The following is a 21,227-nucleotide window of genomic DNA, read 5'->3' as shown; positions in this document are numbered from 1 at the left end:
CCAGATACAGTTTATGGCTAAGGGGATTGAATTCATCTTGTCCCACAACTACTTCTCATTCGAAGATAAATACTACCAACAAATACGAGGGACAGCCATGGGGACATCCATGGCTCCCTCGTATGCCAATATTTATATGGCAATCTTTGAGGAGAGGTGTGTGTGGAACAATAACCCATTCACAAAGAATATATTGATGCATCGTAGATACATCGATGATATTCTCATGGTCTGGAAAGGGAATGAAAAAGAGGCTCTAGAATTCAATGGGCATATGAATAAGAATAATCTAAATTTAGAATTCACAGGAAAAATCAACAAAGAACAGATGGAATTCTTAGATTTGCTCTTATATGTTGATACCATAGCCAATAAAACAGCAGTCAAAAACTACAGGAAAAATACTGACAGTAATGGTTTTTTGAATGCAGAGAGTGGACATTTGTCCCAGGGGAAAAATAACATACCACTGGGACATTTTTAAGAATTCATAGAAACTGTACTGCATTGGAGGACTTTGAAGCGGAAGCAAACATTTTAGAACATAAATTGATACAGAAAGGGTATAATAAGGCCCTAATTACAAAGTCTATGAATGAAAGCAGAATGAGAAATAGAGAAGGTTTTGTTATAAGTAAAGAGAAGCCGACAATTAGCAAATCAAGAGCTGGAGCAAAGTTTATCATTATCACCAGATTTATCAAAAACACTCTAAAAAAGCATTGGAACATACTATTATCAGATCCCATTCTGGGTCCCCACCTAGAAGAAAACCCTGTTACTATCTTTAAGAGAAATAAGAATATTAAAAATATATTAGCTCCATCCAAATTAAGATCTGTAAAAAAGAGCACAGGGACGTTATCAACTTGGGTCTTAAACAAAGGAGGGACCTTTAAATGTGGTCGCTTAAACTGCTGTATGTGTAATTTAATCAAATAAGGAGATACCTTACACAATTGGGACAATACTAAAGAGTTTAAAATTAGAGACAAAGCATCCTGTGTGTCCACATATGCGGTGTATTGCCTTACCTGCGAGTGCAGTAAAATCTATGTAAGCAGGACTAAAAGAAAGGTTAAGCGCCGCATATATGAGCACATAGAAAACATAAAATCTGGCTTTGAAAATCACAGTGTATCAGAGCATTTTAAAATAAAACATGGTCAAAGTGCCAAAAGTTTGTCTGTTAAAATATTAGAAATTATACCAACAGGTATGGGTAATGAACAACAAAGATTAATGAAACTGAGGCAGTGTGAAACGAAATGGATCCACATGTTAGACTGTATGGCACCGAAAGGGTTAAATAATGATTTGGATTTGCAGGCTTTTATGACTTAGGGTCTCTTCGTGAATTAGAGTTAATCTTTTTAAAGTTGATTATTTTCTATACAAATTGTTTTCTTAAAGATATATTTTCTTAAAAAGTTGCTCTTTAAATCCTTTTTTATCTATGTATTTAATATTTGTAGGTAGGGATAATAGCGGTAGCATCAGAATAAGTGGCAGTGTATAGATAGTATGTGTGGCATTAATTTTGTGTTCCCTCCTTCCATATGTAATGAAATATGAAGTGTGTTATTTAAATCCTTATTTTTAATGTGATGAAGATATGAATTTTTAATTGAGTTTATGTACAATTTATCATGAAATGTGGATATATGGAATTTATAAGTAGTCCATTTTTTCTAACTATTATAGTTTTAATTGTTCAGTGAGATTTTTAAACTGTTTTATGATATGTAGTTGTTATTTATGCATTTATGAATTTAAGTCTTTGCTATATTCCTTATTTATATTTTTAATACGATGCTGGACACGGACATTGACTGCCGCAAATACAAGGTTAAGTCAAGCAGCAGAGACATTAGAAGGCGGATTGGCTGCTTGCGGGTCAGATGAAGTTTTACACACAGGGGCTGGTCCGAATGACGATATCGGATAGGCCCAACAGCGGCCAATTGGAAGTATAAAAGACTAAGGAGACGGATTGGCTGCGTGGATAAATAAGTCAAATGACACTTTTACATACAGAGGCAGGTCCGGATGCCATTACCGGATAGGACGAACAGCAGCCAATCAGAAGTACGCAATAGGTTTTTAAAGGACTTGTTAGGGAATTACAGGTATAACCTTTACTTATCCTCTTGAGAAAGTCTGCTAAGGGCAGACGAAATGCGTTGGGGGTGGGGCTTTGGTTGCTCCTGGTTCAAGTTATCTAAAAGGACTGTATCCTGTGGCGTGTATTGTGTTACACAGAAGCTGTGACAGTTTGACATTTGGACGTTTTTAATACCCCTAAATGGGAGACATGCTGGTGATTTCTTACATCTTGTAAGTGTTTATAACCGTATATGTGTATTAAAGTGCATAAAACGTCTACCTTGATGGACCTGCGCTTGTTTCTCCTCTTCTAGATATATATATATATACATGTATATAAATAAATATAAATATATACAGTTGTATGCAAAAGTTTAGGCACCCCTGACAATTTCCATGATTTTCATTTATAAATAATTGGGTGTTTGGATCAGCAATTTAATTTTGATCTATCAAATAACCATACGCCCCAACAGTCCCGATCTTCATGGGACAGTCCCGATTTTAAGGGTGTGTCCCGGGTTGCTAGCCATCTGTCCCGCATTGCCCCATGCATTAAAAAAAAAAGCTCAGAAGCAGCTGCCTTTACTCTTCCAGGGTTAGATACCTGTTAGATTCCCTGTGGAAAAGGAATGGTGTGTGGGTTAAGCAGGAGTAAGAAGGCTGTATACACTCTGACCACGGGTAATGGTGACCTCTCTAACCTACCTCTGGTAGTGATGACGTCTAACCCCTGGTGATAATACTAGCATGCCTTCAGTTTTATACAATGAGCAGTGCTAACACCAGGGTAACGAACAGTGGCAGCCGCAGACTGCCAGCTAATGTGCTTGCCAACCCCAGGACCCCATACAATGAATTACAGATGCCCATATATGATGTAGTCTGTGTGTCTATCTGTATCTATAAGTGTGTGTGTGTGTGTGTGTGTATATGCATGTTTAAGTGTATGCTATGTAGTGTGTGTGTATCTGCATGTATAAGTGTAAGCTATGTAGTGTGTGTATCTGCATGTATAAGTGTAAGCTATGTAGTGTGTGTATCTGCATGTATAAGTGTATGCTATGTAGTGTGTATGTGTATCTGCATGTATAAGTGTATGATATGTAGTGTGTATGTGTATCTGCATGTATAAGTGTATGATATGTAGTGTGTGTATCTGCATGTATAAGTGTAAGCTATGTAGTGTGTGTGTATCTGCATGTAGAAGTGTAAGCTATGTAGTGTGTGTGTATCTGCATGTATAAGTGTATGCTGTGTAGTGTGTATGTGTATCTGCATGTATAAGTGTATGATATGTAGTGTGGGTGTGTGTGTATCTACATGTGTAAGTGTATGCTATATAGTGTGTTACTGTGCATTTTTGCTGACTTTAAAGGCCAGAATCTAGAATATTAATGGGGAATGCAGAGAGCAGTTTTAAAGAATCTATTATTAAATGTCCAATTAACATAAAAATATTTAGCACTGTCTCTGCAAAGGCTAATTAAATAAAGAGCTCACGTATTTATACCAGTGGTTTGAGCTTGTGTTTGATTTGCTGCCTAAGAGTATTAAAAGATATGACTTTATTTAGAATTTTATTTATATTAATTTGGTCTTATGATTTATTTTAAGCCCCATCCCTGTTCCTGCTGGGGGGGGTCCCTCTTTAGAATTTTTAAATGTTGGGAGGTATGAATAACTGAAGGACACAGTAATATTTCAGTAGTGAAATTAGGTTTATTGGATTAACAGAAAATGTGCAATATGTATCCAAACGAAATTAGAAAGGTGCATACATTTGGGAACCCTTGTCATTTTGTTGATTTGAATACCTGTAACTACCTAGCACTGATTAATTGGAACAAACAATTGGTTTGGTGAGCCCATTAAGCCTTGAACTTCATAGACAGGTGCATACAATCATCAGAAAAGTTATTTAAGGTGACCAATTGCAAGTTGTTGTTCTCTTTGAGTCTCCTCTGAAGAGTGGCAACATGGGGGCCTCAAAACAACTCTCAAATGACCTGAAAACAAAGATTGTTTAACATTATGGTTTAGGGGAAGGCTACAAAAAGCTATTGCGGATCTTGTACCCCTTTAGACGGGGGTAGCAGGCTTAACTGTCTAAACTAGAGATAGAAATTCAAAACGGCTTGAAAACAGCTCACTGAGAACATTATCTGCAAGTAGATTTTACGATTTGATAAAAAAGACAGGAGCTATCCGGGAATAAGGATTAATAGGTATTAAGGTTGAAACCTGGCATTAGGAATTTTTCTTATTCCTTTGATCATACCGTGATACTTTTGCATGAAGAAATGTATAATTTGCAGGTTATTTTTGTATGATTGTATTTTCTTTGAAGGCCGTTGATGTAGATATTTCAGGAAGAATATAGATGAGTTTAAGACTACAGACTTACGAAAAGTATAAATTATCTGTTATATTTATATCTGTATGTGAATGCTTTTCAGGCAAAAAAAAAGAAAGAAAAGAAAAATAGAAATTGAGGATGAAGTCAGGTCATATTACTAAATTTGTCGCGTTATAATAAGAATATCTTGTATTGAGCAGTCAAACAATGATTCTCTGAATTGCTGTCTATATTCATGCTGATTGTATAGGAGACAAATTTGTACTGAGCATATGTATTTTGTTGTTATTTCTTTCCTTCACCCTCAATAAATAAAAAAAAAAAAACTATTGCGGAGATTTAAGCTGTCAGTGTCCACTGTGAGGAACATAGTGAGGAAATGAAAGACCACAGGCACAGTTCTTGTTAAGGCCAGAAGTGACAGGCCAAGTAAAATATTGGAGAGGCAAAGGATGGTGAGAACGGTCAAAAACAGCCCACAGACCACCTCCAAAGACCTACAACATCATCTTGCTGCAGATAGTGTAACTGTGCATCGTTCAACAATTCAGCGCACTTTGCACAAGGAGTAGCTGTATGGGAGAGTGATGCGGAAGAAGCCTTTTCTGCACATGCCACAAACGGAGTCGCTTGAGATATGCAAACGCACATTTGGACAAGCCAGCTTCATTTTGGAAGAAGGTGCTGTGGACTGATAAAACAAAGATTGAGTTATTTGGTCATAACAAGGGGCGTTATGCATGGCGGCAAAAGAACACAGCGTTCCAAGACAAACACTTGCTACCCACAGTAAAATTTGGTGGATGTTCCATCATGCTGTGGGGCTGTGTGGCCAGTGCCGGTGCTGGGAATCTTGTTAAAGTTGAGGGTTGCATGGATTCCACTGGATGGAGTACAATGTTCTGGAATGGCCATCCCAGTCTCTAGACCTGAATATCATTGAAAATCTGTGGGGTGATTTGAAGCGGGCTGTCCATGCTCAGCAATCATCAAACCTAACTGAACTGGAGATGTTTTGCAAGGAGGAATGGTCCAAAATACCTTCATCCAGAATCCAGACATTCATTACAGGCTGTAGGAAGCATCTAGAGGCTGTTATTTCTGCTAAAGGAGGCTCTACTAAATATTGATGCAATATTTCTGTTGGGGTGCCCAAATTTATGCACCTGTCTAATTTCGTTTGGATGCATATTGCACATTTTCTGTTAATCCAGTAAACCTCATTTAACTACTGAAATATTACTGTGTCCTTCAGCTATTTGATAGATCAAAATTAAATTGCTGATCCAAACACCCAATTATTTATAAATGAAAATCATGGAAATTGTCAGGGGTGCCTAAACTTTTGCATACAATTGTGTGTGTATATATGTGTGTGTGTGTATATATATATATATATATATATATATATATATATATATATACATACACAAACGCACACATACACAAGTCCTCTTCTGCCTATACTAGATTTTTTTTTTAAAAAAAAAGGTATTAATATTTATATAATTTTTTTTATCAGAAAGTGTATTATTATTATCGGTTATTTGTAGAGTGCCAATAGATTCCGCAGCGCTATATATATGAGTGTAATAGTTTATTTTGATATGTTTGTTATGTGTTTGGTGAACATTTGTTTTAACCCTTGCACTTTACTGTAATGTTAGTTAGCGGTGTTGCAATATTGCTTATTGTATCCCGCACTAACATTAGTGCACCACTTCTAATCTAGCCCTATCTAATTTAACCATATTCTCTGAAACACATTGGGCATAGTACATTCTTTGTTTTTTATTAATGTTTTTGAGTGCTTTTAACTTTGATGTGCATGACAAGATGTTTTCATCATCCACATCACTACCTGTAGGAGCATGACGAGCCCTTCTCTTTATGCAGGAGGATCGCCTATCAAACACTGTTTTCAGCGATTCCCCCTTACTACAGGCTGGGAATTGTTGTTAGCCTAGTTGGCGACGCTCCCAGGGTTCATAGGAATGCCAGTGACGTCACCAAGTTTAGAGTTGTGGCACAGCATTGTCCACATTCACTTTTCAGGGAAGGGAGGGAGAAGAACAAGAGGGCTAGACAGGCTGCCTAAGTATCTGTCTTCAAAAGTTGCCCCTATCAACCATGCTACCTGGGTATGTTGTTCTCACAGTGACGTGTTGTGGAAGGATTTAAGTGGGGGAAATAAGAGATTATTGGCAATGGGATAAAACTGAAAGTAAGTTGTCTAAGAGGGAATTCAAAGAAAGCCTGGTGTAGATGTTTTGTATTCTGATCAAATGGACTTCACATAAAGTTTAAAGAACATACAAATTAGAGTGTGTTCCCTGCTAGTAATTATTTGTAGAATGTCTGGCAATTAACAACTACAGTATCTTCCTCTTCATCTTTGCTATAATGTTGACACATCTATTTATCCATTTTACCAAAGTTGCATAGTTATTTTAATTTATAATTTTATTCAAATTTACTCTGCCAAAGGGGAAAATTAAATTATATGAGAATTATTTCAATAATTAAGACACTTGATCATTCAATTATCAAGGTTTTTAATGGACTGCTCTCAATATGTAATCATTACCGTGAAAGATTTAAAGGGACACTCTAGTCAAAATTAAACTTTACTGATTCAGATAGAGCGTGCAATTTTAAACAAGAATCGTTTTATCATGCATTATGCAAATCTACTGTATTGACTGGTCTTTTAATTACCTGCACTTGTAGTTTGAGTTTGTCTCAGCTTCTTTTCCTTATAAATATCCAGGTGTTTGTTTCATTATAAAATGCTCACCCATTAATGAATAATGGTTAACACTGTTGTCCTTATTGATGTGCAGATACTCTGCTAAGTTTGTCTTTCCTGCTTTCCGATGTTTATTCGTTAGATGCCTTTTATTTAGCTGAAATAGTTGGTGTTTCTCAGAAATATTTGTTTTCTGCTATTTTAGAGTCCATTTTAATTTCTCATAAATTTAAATAGGTTTTTATCTCTTGTGTCTGCCCTAATATAATAAACTTCTATAGGTTAACATGCGGCTTATTCAAACTGTAAATTGATGTATACTCTAGATAAATTGCAAATTGTTATTTTCCTTAAAGAAAGATTGCTTTCATATCCGTTTAACTGTTGAAAAAGAGGCAATCAAATATTAAGCAAAATGACTTATTCATGTATTCGTCATGGTCAGTCTTTTATTACCAATGAAGTATTGATTCAAAACCTCAAAGCAGGTTACAAGCGTAAACAGAGGAGTCAATGAATGAAAAAGTACTCAACCATATAATATCTGTGTTTAGGATTCTTAAAACTCACCAAAAAGAGGTATTTTTATGGAGTTGATGGTAAGCTTTCAATAAATAACTAAATGGTAAGAAATAAATGTATGTTGGCTTATAAAGAACAGTAATCCAAAACTATACGTATTTTTTTTTTTTTTTTTTACTAATATTGTATATATATTTATCACGGCACCCATGCATATTACTTAAGTTGGTACATGTGTGTAGATATAGACAGAAGCACTCACATTTGTGGATCCACATAAATATAGGTCCATATGTATTCGATTTGATAGATAGATAGATACATACATACATACATACATTTAGATAATTGTACACTTACTTTATCAATTAAGTAAACAAATATTCTTTATATTTGATGTTTCAACAAACAAAATTTGGCTTCTACAGACAATCCTATTTGTAAAACTGTAGTTGCCATTAAATATGAATTCCTAATGTACAACTATCACTGAAGTGAACTAATATTTATCATAATCAAAAATCAAACAGATATCCCTATAGTTTAGATACATATTACAAAGTGCATATTGATATTAAAAAGCCTTCAATAAGCGATTACTAACAGTACCAAAAAAAAGTTGTAAAACCAGTTATTTGGTGCCACCTCATAGACTGGGAAAATATTACAATGATCACAGTTTTTTTTATAGTCCCCAGCAATTATGCAAAGCAAAATTAATACTTATATATCACTTGGTGGATATATTTTGCACAATTTTAGCCCAATAAGCACTTACTGAAAAGATCATTTCTGGATTATGTTTAACATCCAAAATAATATTGTCATTTAATGGGGAGCCAACCTGTGTTCTACTGGATGTCCATTTTTTCGCCAAAGCATCCTTGGGGCAGAAAAATAAATTTTATCTTGCTAGTTTGGGTAGAAAAGCCAAGCGGCTTGGGACTGGAAAAAGTTTGAATTTTAGAATATTTGCATCTGCAAAACAGGACAGCTCGGATAGGGAACACAAAAACCAAACCAAAGACACGTGCAGAGAAGATTGGGACTTACAAGTTATTTTTGATAATTTTATTTTATATTAATTAAAAAGTTTGGATTTCAGAATAAGTTTGAATTTTGGCATTCCGGATTTGGGAATTTATACCTGTAGTAAGTAAATAGGATATTTTTTCCAGGTTTTATTTTAAACTCTTTTGCTTTTGTGTGTAGCTGTTTGTTAATTCCTTTTTTATATAAATGCACGGTGACTCTTTTTATTCATAATAAATGTTCCTTTATTAAGTTTTTTGCCTTTGTCTAATATTTGAACCATATTACTGAATAAACTGTTATTGCTTTTATACAGATTTTTGCAAATAATTTTTTTTAATCTATTAGTTTTGGGCAATTGAGGGCTCCCTGTGTCCTGGTTGTGGCAGCTAATGGTGTAGAGTTAGTGTGGGTGGCATTAAAAGAGGATTTCATTTTAATCCTTGCACCCAAAAAACTTCATCACAGACTTGCCTGGTGTAGTATATAAAGGGTGTTATAGGTACCTAAGATGGCAGATAATAGAGGGGGAGGGTTAGATACCTGATTGGGAGGAATCAGGGAAGATGGAGGGTAAGGGGGATCCCACACTGCAGCAAATAAAATTTTAAAAAAAGTAATGAAAAAAAAGCCTTAAATCTTCATAGTGGCAGTCTGTCTGCCAAGTAGCTAGGATGGTGGTGACTAGTGGTGGGGGGGGGGGTGAGGGAGAAAAAAAATAGATCTGTTTGGGAGGATCAGGGGTGGGAAGTGTCAGGTGGGAGGGTAATCTCTAAACTAAAGATAAAATAAACCTTGCAAGCTACCTAATTAATCCCATCACTGCCAGGAATAATAGTGTGATGTGCAGCTGCCCTTAGCTGCCTTCTAATTACCAAAAAGCAATGATATAGCCATATATGTCTGCTATTCCTTGGGTTGTCTACTAAAAAAAAATTATATATAATTTCCGAATCAGAACCATAACTAAAATCCCGAAAAATTCAGAAAATGAATAAATCAGTTTCTGGATTTTCAGATCCATTCTTTATTCATATTCGGAATTTTTCATTGTTCTAATCTAAACCGCAGTTCCCCGACATCGCTGACACTAACTAAATCACTAAATAAAGTTATTAACCCCTAAACCACCGTTCCCCGACATCGCCGACACTAACTAAACCTATTGACCCCTAAACCGCAGTTCCCCGACATCGCCGACACTAACTTAACATATTAACCCCTAAACCCCAGTTCCCCAAAACTAACTGAACCTATTAACCCCTAAACCACCATACACCCACATTGTTTACCTGTGAAATAAAAATAAAATCTAAGCTTACACTAATAAAACCTAACATTACTAAAAGTAAAAAAAACTAACATTACTAAAAAAATTAAAACTACAATTACAAAAAATAATAATCACTAAAATTAAATTACAAAAAATAACAAACGAAATTATCCAAAACAATAAAAATTATTCCTATTCTAATACCCCGTTTAAAAAAAAGAAACACCCCAAAATAAAAAAATTGAATCTATAATAAACTACCATTGCCCTAAAGTGTTAATAGCTCTTTTGCTAAAACAAAAAACATTTACAACAAACACCCCCTAACATTACAAACCACCACCCCCACCCCAACCCACAAAATAAAAAAACTAACTTAAAAAAGCTACTCATTACCCTGAAAAGGGCATTTGTATGGGCATTGCCCTTAAAAGGGCATTCAGCTCATTCTACAGCTCTTTTATGGCCCATTAAAATAAAAAAGCCCTAATCTACAAAACACTGCAAAAAAAAAAATACCTAACACTAACCCCAAAATCTGTACTCACAGTTGCTGAAGTCCAGCGAAATATCTTCACCCAGACGGCTCCATCTGTATCCATTGCGGTAATTATTCAAATCAGCCAATAGGAATGAGAGCTGCTTAAATCCTATGGGCTGTTCAAATCAGCCAATAGGATTTAAGCAGCTCACATTCCTATTGGCTGATTTGAATGTTTCAGCCAATAGGAATGCAAGGGTACCCCCATATAATACGGGTACCTTGCATTCAATCTTCAGTGTGCGGCGGTCGATCGCATGAAGAGGACCTCCACATCGGACCGATGGAACTCCGCCTGGACATCCGCCTCCGCGCATCTACCGACGCCTCCGCTGGGATAAGGATAGAAGATGCTGGTCCCGCAATGGATACAGATGGAGCTGCCTGGATGAAGATGCTTCGCCGCTGGTATGAAGATCTTTCGCCGGACTTCAGCAACTGTGAGTACCGATTTTAGGGTTAGTATTAGGTTTTTTTTTTTTTTTAAATTAGGGCTTTTTTATTCTAATGGAACGAAAAAGAGTTGAATGATCTTTAAAGGGCAATGCCCATACAAATGCCCTTTTCAGGGCAATGGGTTAGATTAGTTTTTTTTTTAGTTAGGTTTTTTTTTTTATTTTGTGGGTTTGGGGGGGGGTGGGTGTTTGTAATGCTAGGGGGTGTTTGTAGTAATTTTTTAAGCAAAAGAGCCGTTAACTTTAGGGCAATGCCCTACAAAAGGCCCTTTTAAGGGCCCTTGGTAGTTTATTATAGATTAGTTTTTTTTTATTTTGGGGTGGGGTTTTTTTTAAGTGGGGTATTAGAATATGAATAATTTTTATTATTTTGGATAATTTCATTTATTTTTTTTAATGGGATTTTTTTATTTTTGGGTTGTTTTTTTTTTGTTTTTTTAGATTAGGCACTTTTTATTCTTAGTGGGCCGAAAAAGAGCTGAATGTCCTTTTAAGGTCAATGCCCATACAAATGCCCTTTTCCGGGCAATGGATAGATTAGGTTTATTTTTATTTTGGGGGTTTGTAATGTTAGGGGGTGTTTGTTTTTATATTTTTGTAAAAGAGCTGTTAACTTTAGGGCAATGCTGTACAAAAGGCCATTTTAAGAGCCCTTGGTAGCTTATTATAGATTAGGTTTTTTATTTTGCTGTGTTTTTTTTTTGTTGGTTGGTTTTTTAAATTGGGTATTAGAATAGGAATAATTTTTATTGTTTTGGATAATTTCGTTTGTTATTTTTTGTAATGTTTTTTTTTTTAATTTTTATTTTTTTTAGATTTAGTGTTTATTATTTTTTGTAATTGCAGTTTTAATTTTTTAGTAATCTTAGGTTTTTTATTTTTAGAAATGTTAGGTTTTTTATTTTTAGTAAGCTTAGGTTTTATTTTTATGTTACGGGTAAGTTTGTATTTATTTTAACTAGGTAGTTCTAGGGTTTAATAGCTTTATTTAGTGTTAGCGATGTGGGTGGCGGCGGCAGTTTTAGATAATTATGTTTCGGCAATCGGCAGGCATATTAGTTATGTTAAGTTAAATTGTTTTTTCAGATCGTTTCGTTTTTTCAGATCCATTCTATATTCATATGCATTATTCTATTCTAAACTTCAGAATAGAATAATGCATATGAATAAAGAATGGATCCGAAAAACTAATAACTAATGAAAATGATTTTTAGCGTTGCACATGTCTAGGTACAACTACAGTAGTATGGTTACTACTTGTTTTTTCTCCTGTGTCTGCCGCTCTATTTAAAACTGTTCTATTATTTTAAAGAGACCCTCAATTTTTCTTTGTAGATAAAAAAAACAACAAAATTTTAAACAACTTTCCAATTAACTTCTATTATCAGGTTTACTTAATTATTTTGGTATCCCTTGATGAAATAGCAGCAATGTATTACTGGGAGCTAGCTGGACACATTGAGTGAGCTAATGTCCAGAGGCATATATGTGCAGCCACCAATCATCACCTCATCTTCCACATAGTATGAGGATTTGTGTGCTCCAAAATGGTTATACCCAGTGTGAAGAGGCAGAGCTTTAATAAACATCACCTGTAAGGGGTTAAAATAAGAGTATGGTATTGAAGAGCGCTGCAAGCACAGATGAAAAAACAATTAGATTAGGGAGTAGTAATCATGCTATTGTAGATGTACCCAGCAGTTTAATGTCACTTTAGGCATTACTAGCACTGAATTGTAGACAGTGGTTAATTGATCTGGTCTGAGGTCCAAGTTTTTCGTATAGCGTAAGTTTTTTCTTTTTTTCTCTTGACCCTTCACTCTAATGACCTCATCCACTGTCTGAAAAAGTTACCCATCCCTCCAGAATGTTATGGTCTTCTACATCCATGCAAATATAATCACATTGTAGATATTGCCGAGTATATTAAAGAGACATGAAACACCAATGTTTTCTTTCATGATTCAGATGGAGCATGCAACTTTTACCAACTTCTAATTTACATCTATTATCAAATGTTCCTTGATGTATCTTTTGTTGAAAATCATGGACGTAAGCTCAGGAGCGTGCACATGTCTGTAACACTATATGACAGCAGGTTTGCAAGAATGTTTTCCATTTACAAGAGCACTAGATGGTAGAACTATTTCCTGCCATGTACTGCTCCAGACACTTATTTAGGTATCTCTTCAACAAAGAATTATTTTTTTTCGGGTTTCATATCCCTTTAAAAACATTTAGCTATAATTATTGTTAGAATAATTTTAAATGTAGAACTTGTTCTTTAAAGTCTCATTACCCTTATTTCAAAAACTCAGTGTGAAATAAAATGTTTGTTTTATGTAAAAGTTCCATGTTCCATTTAATAGTGCTAAAGTAAAGTCATTTTGTGACAAGTAAAACATAATCTCTTGCTTGTAAACCAGTGATTTTCAGCCATCATCTCAGGATGTGCAAATATATCACTAACAACCAGATAACATTGTGACATACAGTAGATTACTATATTTTGGGTGTCAGTTCCATTTAAAAATGTCAAGAGCATACATTTATTGAAGGTTTACTTTATATATACTTACAGTATTATTATTATTTTATTTTTTTATTAGTCCTACATATTAGACATGTGCGTTTCGTTTCGTTCCGAATCAAAATTCAAACAAATTTGTCAAATTCGGCGCTTTGGATCGATTCGAATTACCGTAGCACCAAAACTAATGAATAAATCCGAATTAGTTCGGATTTATTCGTTGCATTCGGATGGCCATGGACTAATCACAATTACACCAGTATTGTACAGTATATTAGGTTATAGCACTCTGCTATGGGTTACACCTAATATTATAGTACATAATACTAGTCTAATACACAGCACATCCCACCTAACACATACCAAACTTCCAAATTTACTAATGGAATCCGAACCGAATACATCCGAATTTATTAAAATCCGAAACGAATGCATTTGAATTTGAATCGATCTGAAAACTAAATTCGAAAAAAAAAAAATTCTGCCGTGAACAAGTCTACTACATATGTCTATATCCAAACCAGCAGTATATTATTTTTTAACCTTTTTTTTCTCTTTTAAATAAATTCCCATTTCCTCACCTCCAGATCCAACACCACTAGTGAAAGTCAACCAGGGTCATACACCAGTAGCATTGTGTGCTCATTTTTAGCTTTTACATACACAAATGTTATTTATTACCATATTTACAAAATATACTTTCTGCTACTATGATTGCATCAGTTGGGTAGAAAAAAAACAACAGCCTAACCCCTCTCAGATTTTTAAATGTAATATATTGCAATATGTATGTACATTATTATTTAAACTTGTCTGGTATTTCGTGGTTGGACTCTACTGAATGGTACAAAACAATTTGTTCTTGTTGTTAATTACTGCACCTGTGTTAGGTCCCACCAAATATGAATATGTCAAGCTGCTATATTGGTCCTTTCCTAGTTGAGTGTCTCCCCCCCCCCCCCCCCCCTTTGATTAATATGTTCTATATCCCTATAATTGAAATCATGTTTTTTTTAAGAATGCAAGAGGCAACTCATGTGAGTCCATTTTAATTCCTATGTTATCCAATTAAGCAAGATGTGCTGGGGGAATTCTCATACTTTATTGAAAGTACTTTCGTTTAGCAATGAATGCTGAATATGGCCGCCGCTAACAGCATTCTGCTCTTTTCCGAGCCGTATTTCTTCTTGTTAAAGTGCAACACACAAAGATCTGGATTTGCACAGTTGCACTTTCACAAGATAAAATCTGGCTCAGAAAAGAGCCAAATGCTGCCATATTTGGCATTCTTTCTAAGCCGGTTTCCTGTCGAAAACTCCAAGTTGTCGAAATCTACAATTACACATCTGATTGGTTGTGCATCCTGTCCCTAATGGAGACACGGGACAATCAGAGGATCGGCGGGGCTCCCCTTACAGTGGCCAAAACAAATAGTGAAAATGGGAAAGTCACCGGAAGTGACGTATTTGGAGATTTTGATGACTTGGAGTTTTCAACAGAACACCGGATCTCACAAATACACGTCTACCACGAATGGATAATTTTAGGTCTTGACTAGATTTAACTCAAAGGACAGGAAAAAAAATGTTAGGAACTTTTTTTTAGGGTATACTTTTTACTATCTATATTTTAATATAAACCTTTCAATTAACATTTGTTGTATTCTCTTTCAGGGTGAAGGCTGGACCTACATTAATCCTATTTGGAAAACACCTTGATCATAACTCTACCAGAACCTCCAATGCAGTGCTTTAGACCATTATACTATATTCAGGTGTTGACAAGCCTATTACAAAAAAGGGGGAAAAAGTCTACGGTTTTCTAAGCATCTGCAAGCAACAACTGTTTACTCAAAGCCATTTTTTTCACTAAATGTGTAGATTATATATACATATACACATTCAATGTATCAAGACAAATATATAAATATCTGTATACCTATAAATATGCTGGTAACATAATTTTTTTATATAAACAATGCTGAATTTTTATTTGTCAAAAATATTTAGCATAACTGACAAATCGTTCTCAGTTTGTTCTCTCTATGAAATATAAGCACAGCAAGAAAACAAATATGGACATACAACGGATGACTTGCAATTATGAGATGACTGAGTAGTTATACTCAAGCTTTGCAATCAATATCTTGGTGTTAAATAGTCCAAAGAGTGGATATCTTAACTCTTAAACCATTCTGAGTGTTGACATTGTATCAACAAAGTGATGTATAATAGATATTTTGTTTTAGTCCTGGCGACCTAATAGTTGAATAGCATATCTCAAACAATCAAAAATGGTTTTTAAGATTTTTTTTCTCTTCTAGAAGGTAAGTGAAATTTGTAATTGTATAGAAAATATACTTAATTATAGCCCCTCCATTTTTTTAAAAAAGGGGGAAAAAAAGGGAAATGGAAAAGAATTTTTGTATTCTACATTAAAAATTCTGAGCTGTGACGGCTCCTGCTTTATTGATTATTGAAATCATTTAAAGGGATACTAAACCAATTTTTTTTCTTTCATGATTCAGATAGAGCATGTAATTTTAAGCAACTTTCTAATTTACTGCTATTATCAATTTTTCTTCGTTCTCTTGTTCTCTTTATTTGAAAATCAGGAATCTAAGCTTAGGAGCCGGTAGCCACCAATCAGCAAGTACTACCCAGTGTACTGAACCAAAAATGGGCCGGTTCCTAAGCTTAGATCCCTGCTTTTCAAATAAAGATAGCAAGAGAATGAAAAAATGATAATAGGAGTAAATTAGAAATCATGAAAGAAAACATTTGGATTTAGTATCCCTTTATCTATTTATGCAACACACTAGTGCAAGATCTAACTGGCAACCCATCAGGAAACCAATCTGTTGAATAGTGCTGCAAGATAAAGTTTTTTTTGAGTTTTTTAAAGTTAATGCAGTAGATCCCAAATTTGTCAAGTTTACATGGATATGAAACCCCAAATTTTCATTTTGTAATTCAGACAGAGCATACATTTAAAAAAAAAATTTCCATTTAATTTTATTATCAAATTTACTTTTCTCTCATGGTATTTTGTGTTGAAGAGATATCTAGATAGGTAGCGTGCACATTCCTGGAGCACTACATAACTGGAAATACTGCTGCCATCTAGTGTTCTCTAACCTACAGTGCTGCACATCAAATAGCTGGTTTAGGCAATTTGCAGCATATTGAAAACCTAGGTTACAGATTTTGCTTCTTGACCTCTCTAGGGAGCATGGGACAAAGCATCAATTTTACAGTTAAGCAAAAGTGTTTAATGTCCCTTTAAAGGGAACCTTAGTTAAAAATCATATCATTAAAGTACTAAAGGGACATTAAAGTCAGCATTTCATCTCCCTGTAGACAGTTTAAGGAAAATAATGACAACATTGTATTGTACACTCATTATTTATTTAGTCTGTGTTTGTTCCACCCCCTTCAGAGAAGCTGGAGTGCCTCCATTATATTTAAATATGGTAAAATGAACTTGGGCCTACAACATTCTACACAGTGATTGGTTAGACCCTAGCAGAAGCTCATTTACATCTGTCACGAACAGACCACAGCTAACGAGACCAGAAACATGGATTCCAGTAGGCTTTTCTAGAGGGGTATCCATGAACCACTCTTGATTTGCAAAAACCTGTAAATTGTGCAAACAAAATGACAATGTCATATGATTTGAAAACACATATGATATTTGCTATGAGTTTAATGTCTCCTTAATCTCTAGTATTTGGTAATTTGCAGTGTTTAAGAACAAGTATTAGTACAAAATGCTAGAAGCTTATACATTTCATGGGAATAGAAATCTTGGAGTACATTCTAGTCTTGCCATTTGGCTTATCAAAGTGGTTAATATTACCTAATATGCCATATTGAAAATTGAATCCATCACATATAAGCTTGTTTTTCAGCACAAATCTGATAGCTTCTGATTTTGTTAACTGGTCATATACTTCACATGGGGCAATATCGTAAACTCTGTTCCATCCAATAAGCCTTACAGGGGCATAAAACCCTCAGGGCAAGATTACAAGTGGAGTGCTAATTTAACGTGCCCCTGTAAAAGGGCAAATTTGCCCGTTTACAGGCATGTGTTGAATAATCAGCCAATAGGAGTGGCTGATTAATGCTACAGCAAGCTTGTGGTAGAACTTTGTTCTCAGTTAGGTTAACCAGAGGTCAGACCTCTGGTTAATTAAAGAAATGTCCCCGAATTGCCCCCCAAAATCAAGAATATAGTTACTTTTTAAAAATGAAATATATGAAGAATAATTCCTTAAAGGGACACAAACCCCAGATTTTTTTTCCTTTCATGATTTAAATAGAACATGCAATTTTAAGCAACTAATTTACCCCATTATAATTTTTTCTTTGTTCTCTTGCTATCTTTATTTGAAAAAAAAAATCAGGAATGTAAGCTTAGGAATTGGCCCATTTTTTTTTTTTGTTCAGCACCTGGCTAGCGCTTGCTGATTGGTGGCTACGTTTAGCTAAATTGCATGCTCTATCCGAATCATGAAAGAAAAAATGTGGGGGTTTTGTCCCTTTAATCTCTACAAACAATGTTGTTGCTGGTAAAGGCTTTTACTGACTTCAAATATAGGAAATATTTCTGTTCTGAGAAATATTGATAATGCCATCAAATACTTTCATAGATCCAATGATTTAACTTAAAGTAGGATTAGAATAGTGTTTAAAGTATTGGGCAACATTAACATAATGGTAAAACGTGTTATTTTGTCAGGATTAGTGGCAAGATCTACTCCAAGTCTTCTGTTAATTTCCTGTTTAGACAATAATATTAATCTCATCATCAATCATTTTACACATTCTTGTCTTAATCTTATTGGAAATGAGAGAACACGGCTGGTTAATATTGCAAGGAATGCATCCTATGTCGTTCACACTGTGATGTTAGTACTTTTAAATGAAGGCTTATACATATTGAATTGATTAACTAATGCTAATTAATCACTGGGTAAGTAAAGTTATTGATTGATGTTTTTATGAGAAGTCCATTTCAATGCAAAATAAATGAAGTAGAATAAAGTAGATTTTTTTTTCTGTATGTAATTAAATAAATGATCTTTTTTACACAATGACTCTTGGGAACTTTGTTATGCTGTTTCTTACTTAGTCTGCATTGTCAGAATGCAGTGCTGTTCTATAGCCATCAGCTTGCAAGATTTATAAAAGGCTTGGAGAACTGCTTTTGCAAGATACCATCTTTCCTAGATTGATTAGGTTAAAGTTAAGGCTAAAGGTACAATCCAATATGCCTTTGTTTGAAAAAATAATGCCCAATAATGTGTCTGTGGGGTATTATACCATAGGTACCATAGGTACATACATAAAATAAAAAGTAAAACGAGATATAACTAGGCTGAATACTTCCAAAGGGGGGGGTGAAGATGAAGATCAACAATAAAGATGATCACATTAATTACAATTTTATTGTCTTTTCTAAACCTGTGGTAGATAAGTGTGCTGACGTAACAGATGGACAGTAACCTTGATTAATAACTTATATGGCCCCAAATGTATTGCTTGTAAAACTGTTACAAAAGCCTAGGGGCATAATTACAACACCAATTCCAAAACTATTTTAACATTTACTATTGAATTTAAAGCTATAGAGTGGAACAGTGCTCTGAGGTTTATAAATTGTAATAGTCCAAAAAAATTGGAGTCATGGATACAATAAAAAGTTATTAAAGGGATATTAAAGAGTAACTGCATGCTAGACATAAAGATGTATTCAAAACATTCTCATACAGTTTAATATCCCTTTAACAAGATCCAATGCAGTATAGATCTGGTGCATAGAATGTAAACTAATTTAATTTATTTTTGTTGTGTGTATTTATTTACAAATCTATAGCGTCATTTTTAGAGAGATTACATATAAAAATCTAATTGCACTGTTTGAGATAAAACTATTAGTTATTTGAAAGGTATAATGAGTTTTGTCAGCAAAGGAAGCAGACTGCAGGAATAATTAGGGAATATCTTAAAGGGACTATAAACCCCAAATTTGTATTTCATGATTTCGATAGAACATAACATTTTAAACAACTTTCCATTTTACTTCTCTTTTCAAATTTGCTTCATTGTCTTGTTATCCTTTGCTGAAGGAACAGCATTTCACTACTGGCTGAACACATCTAGGGCTAGATTACGAGTGGAGCTGTATTTTTCTTTTGCATTAGCGAATTGGATTTTAATCTTTGCACTTGCGGGGTTGCATTCATATTACAAGTTCCAAAAAAAACTTAGCTTGCGCTAGTGTTAACACGAATATCGTGAAAAAACAACAACTCAATGTTCCGTGTGCGCGTGCATGTATTACCCCATAGAGATCAATGGAGAAAAAAAAGTGGAAATCACCCGAGATCGCCTTTTTGCATTCCCCATAAAAGTCAATGGAGAAAAAAAAATAGTTGAAAAAACAAACAAACGCCCATCGTGCATACAACATAGCATATTCGCATTAGTAAATGTGAAATATTTACAGTAAATACATAGTTAAAATTTTAATTAAATATGAATATTGCAGTAATATGTTTATCCTGGTTTGCTTAATGGCAAAGGGATATAATGCACTTATACATATGTCTTTATATGTGTATATATAACTGTAAATACATATGTACACATATAAATACATTACTATATATGTACACATATTGTATTGAGAAACAAGAAACATCGAAAGTGCCGGCGCTGTGTCACCCCTAGGAATACAAACTGCTCTTTTCCTCTGAGAACCTGGCTTCTTCCACCTCCAAAATAAAAAGCTCACAATGGTGTAGCACGTTTCAAGCAGTATGATAGGCGCACAAACACAGGTTATACTCACAAGCTATCAATTTAAATCAGCCTTTTATTAAATAACCATCACAATGGTGTCTTCAGATGCAGCTTCAAGTTTATTAAACTATAGCTTTTTTTTTTGCTTTTTTTTCAGATGCAGCTTCAGGGTTTATTAAAATATAGCTCAAAGCGTTTCGGCAAACAAGCCTTTATCAAGAGCATAAAATCAATACAGGTCAAAGCAAGTTGTAATAGCCTAGCATTGTTGTACAAAATATTTATAGCCATCAGCCCTGCCTACCTTTCCCAGACCACACCCATACTCAGGTGTGCTGAGTCTGGCTTACATCAGGGCTGTACCTATAACTATCCTGTTTTGCTAGGAGGTGTCAAATGAAAGTCTAAATTGTAAGCAAGTATGCCAGTGAACAAAAATAAATTTACCTGTTGACACTTCATAACAAAAGAAGCTTCCATTCTATATAAACTGTTTAGCCGTCACAAAAAAGATTCTAAAGAAGATTTCAGCAAAAGATTTTCAAATTTCAGGATGTGTCATTATTTACCATACATCCAAAATTACTTTTCATCTCAAAAGGGCCTTATCATGAAGGAAATTATTTAGAGTAAACTATTGACCTCTCAGAATATGCACTAGTTCCGGTGTAACCAGTTTTAATCTGAGTGTACAATTTATCCAATAAAGAAAGCAACGTTTAACAAAGAGATAGACATTACTTAAAATATATATTGACAATTTAGTACAAAGAATAATAACCAATCAATACTGATCTTTCAAAATCATATAACCGTCCTTCGTCCAATAATAGAGGTCCTGGTTGTTA

At 34.5% G+C, this 21,227-nt stretch overlaps 1 protein-coding gene across 1 annotated transcript in view; it reads left to right on the top strand.

Annotated features, from left to right (window-relative positions):
- OSBPL10 (oxysterol binding protein like 10) overlaps positions 1-18,668 on the top strand; it is an 873,140-nt gene extending 854,472 nt beyond the window's left edge. Inside the window, exon 12 of the mRNA XM_053714253.1 lies at positions 15,241-18,668. Coding sequence (XP_053570228.1) covers positions 15,241-15,285 — 45 coding nt within the window. The 3' untranslated portion in view covers positions 15,286-18,668. The remainder of the gene's footprint in view (positions 1-15,240) is intronic.
- Positions 18,669-21,227: the final 2,559 nt, after the last annotated feature.

The sequence above is a fragment of the Bombina bombina genome, chromosome 5 (assembly GCF_027579735.1).
Source record: "Bombina bombina isolate aBomBom1 chromosome 5, aBomBom1.pri, whole genome shotgun sequence".
NCBI lineage: Eukaryota > Metazoa > Chordata > Amphibia > Anura > Bombinatoridae > Bombina > Bombina bombina.
Note: the sequence above shows the minus strand (reverse complement) of the source record. Positions and strands in the feature narration are given on the sequence as shown.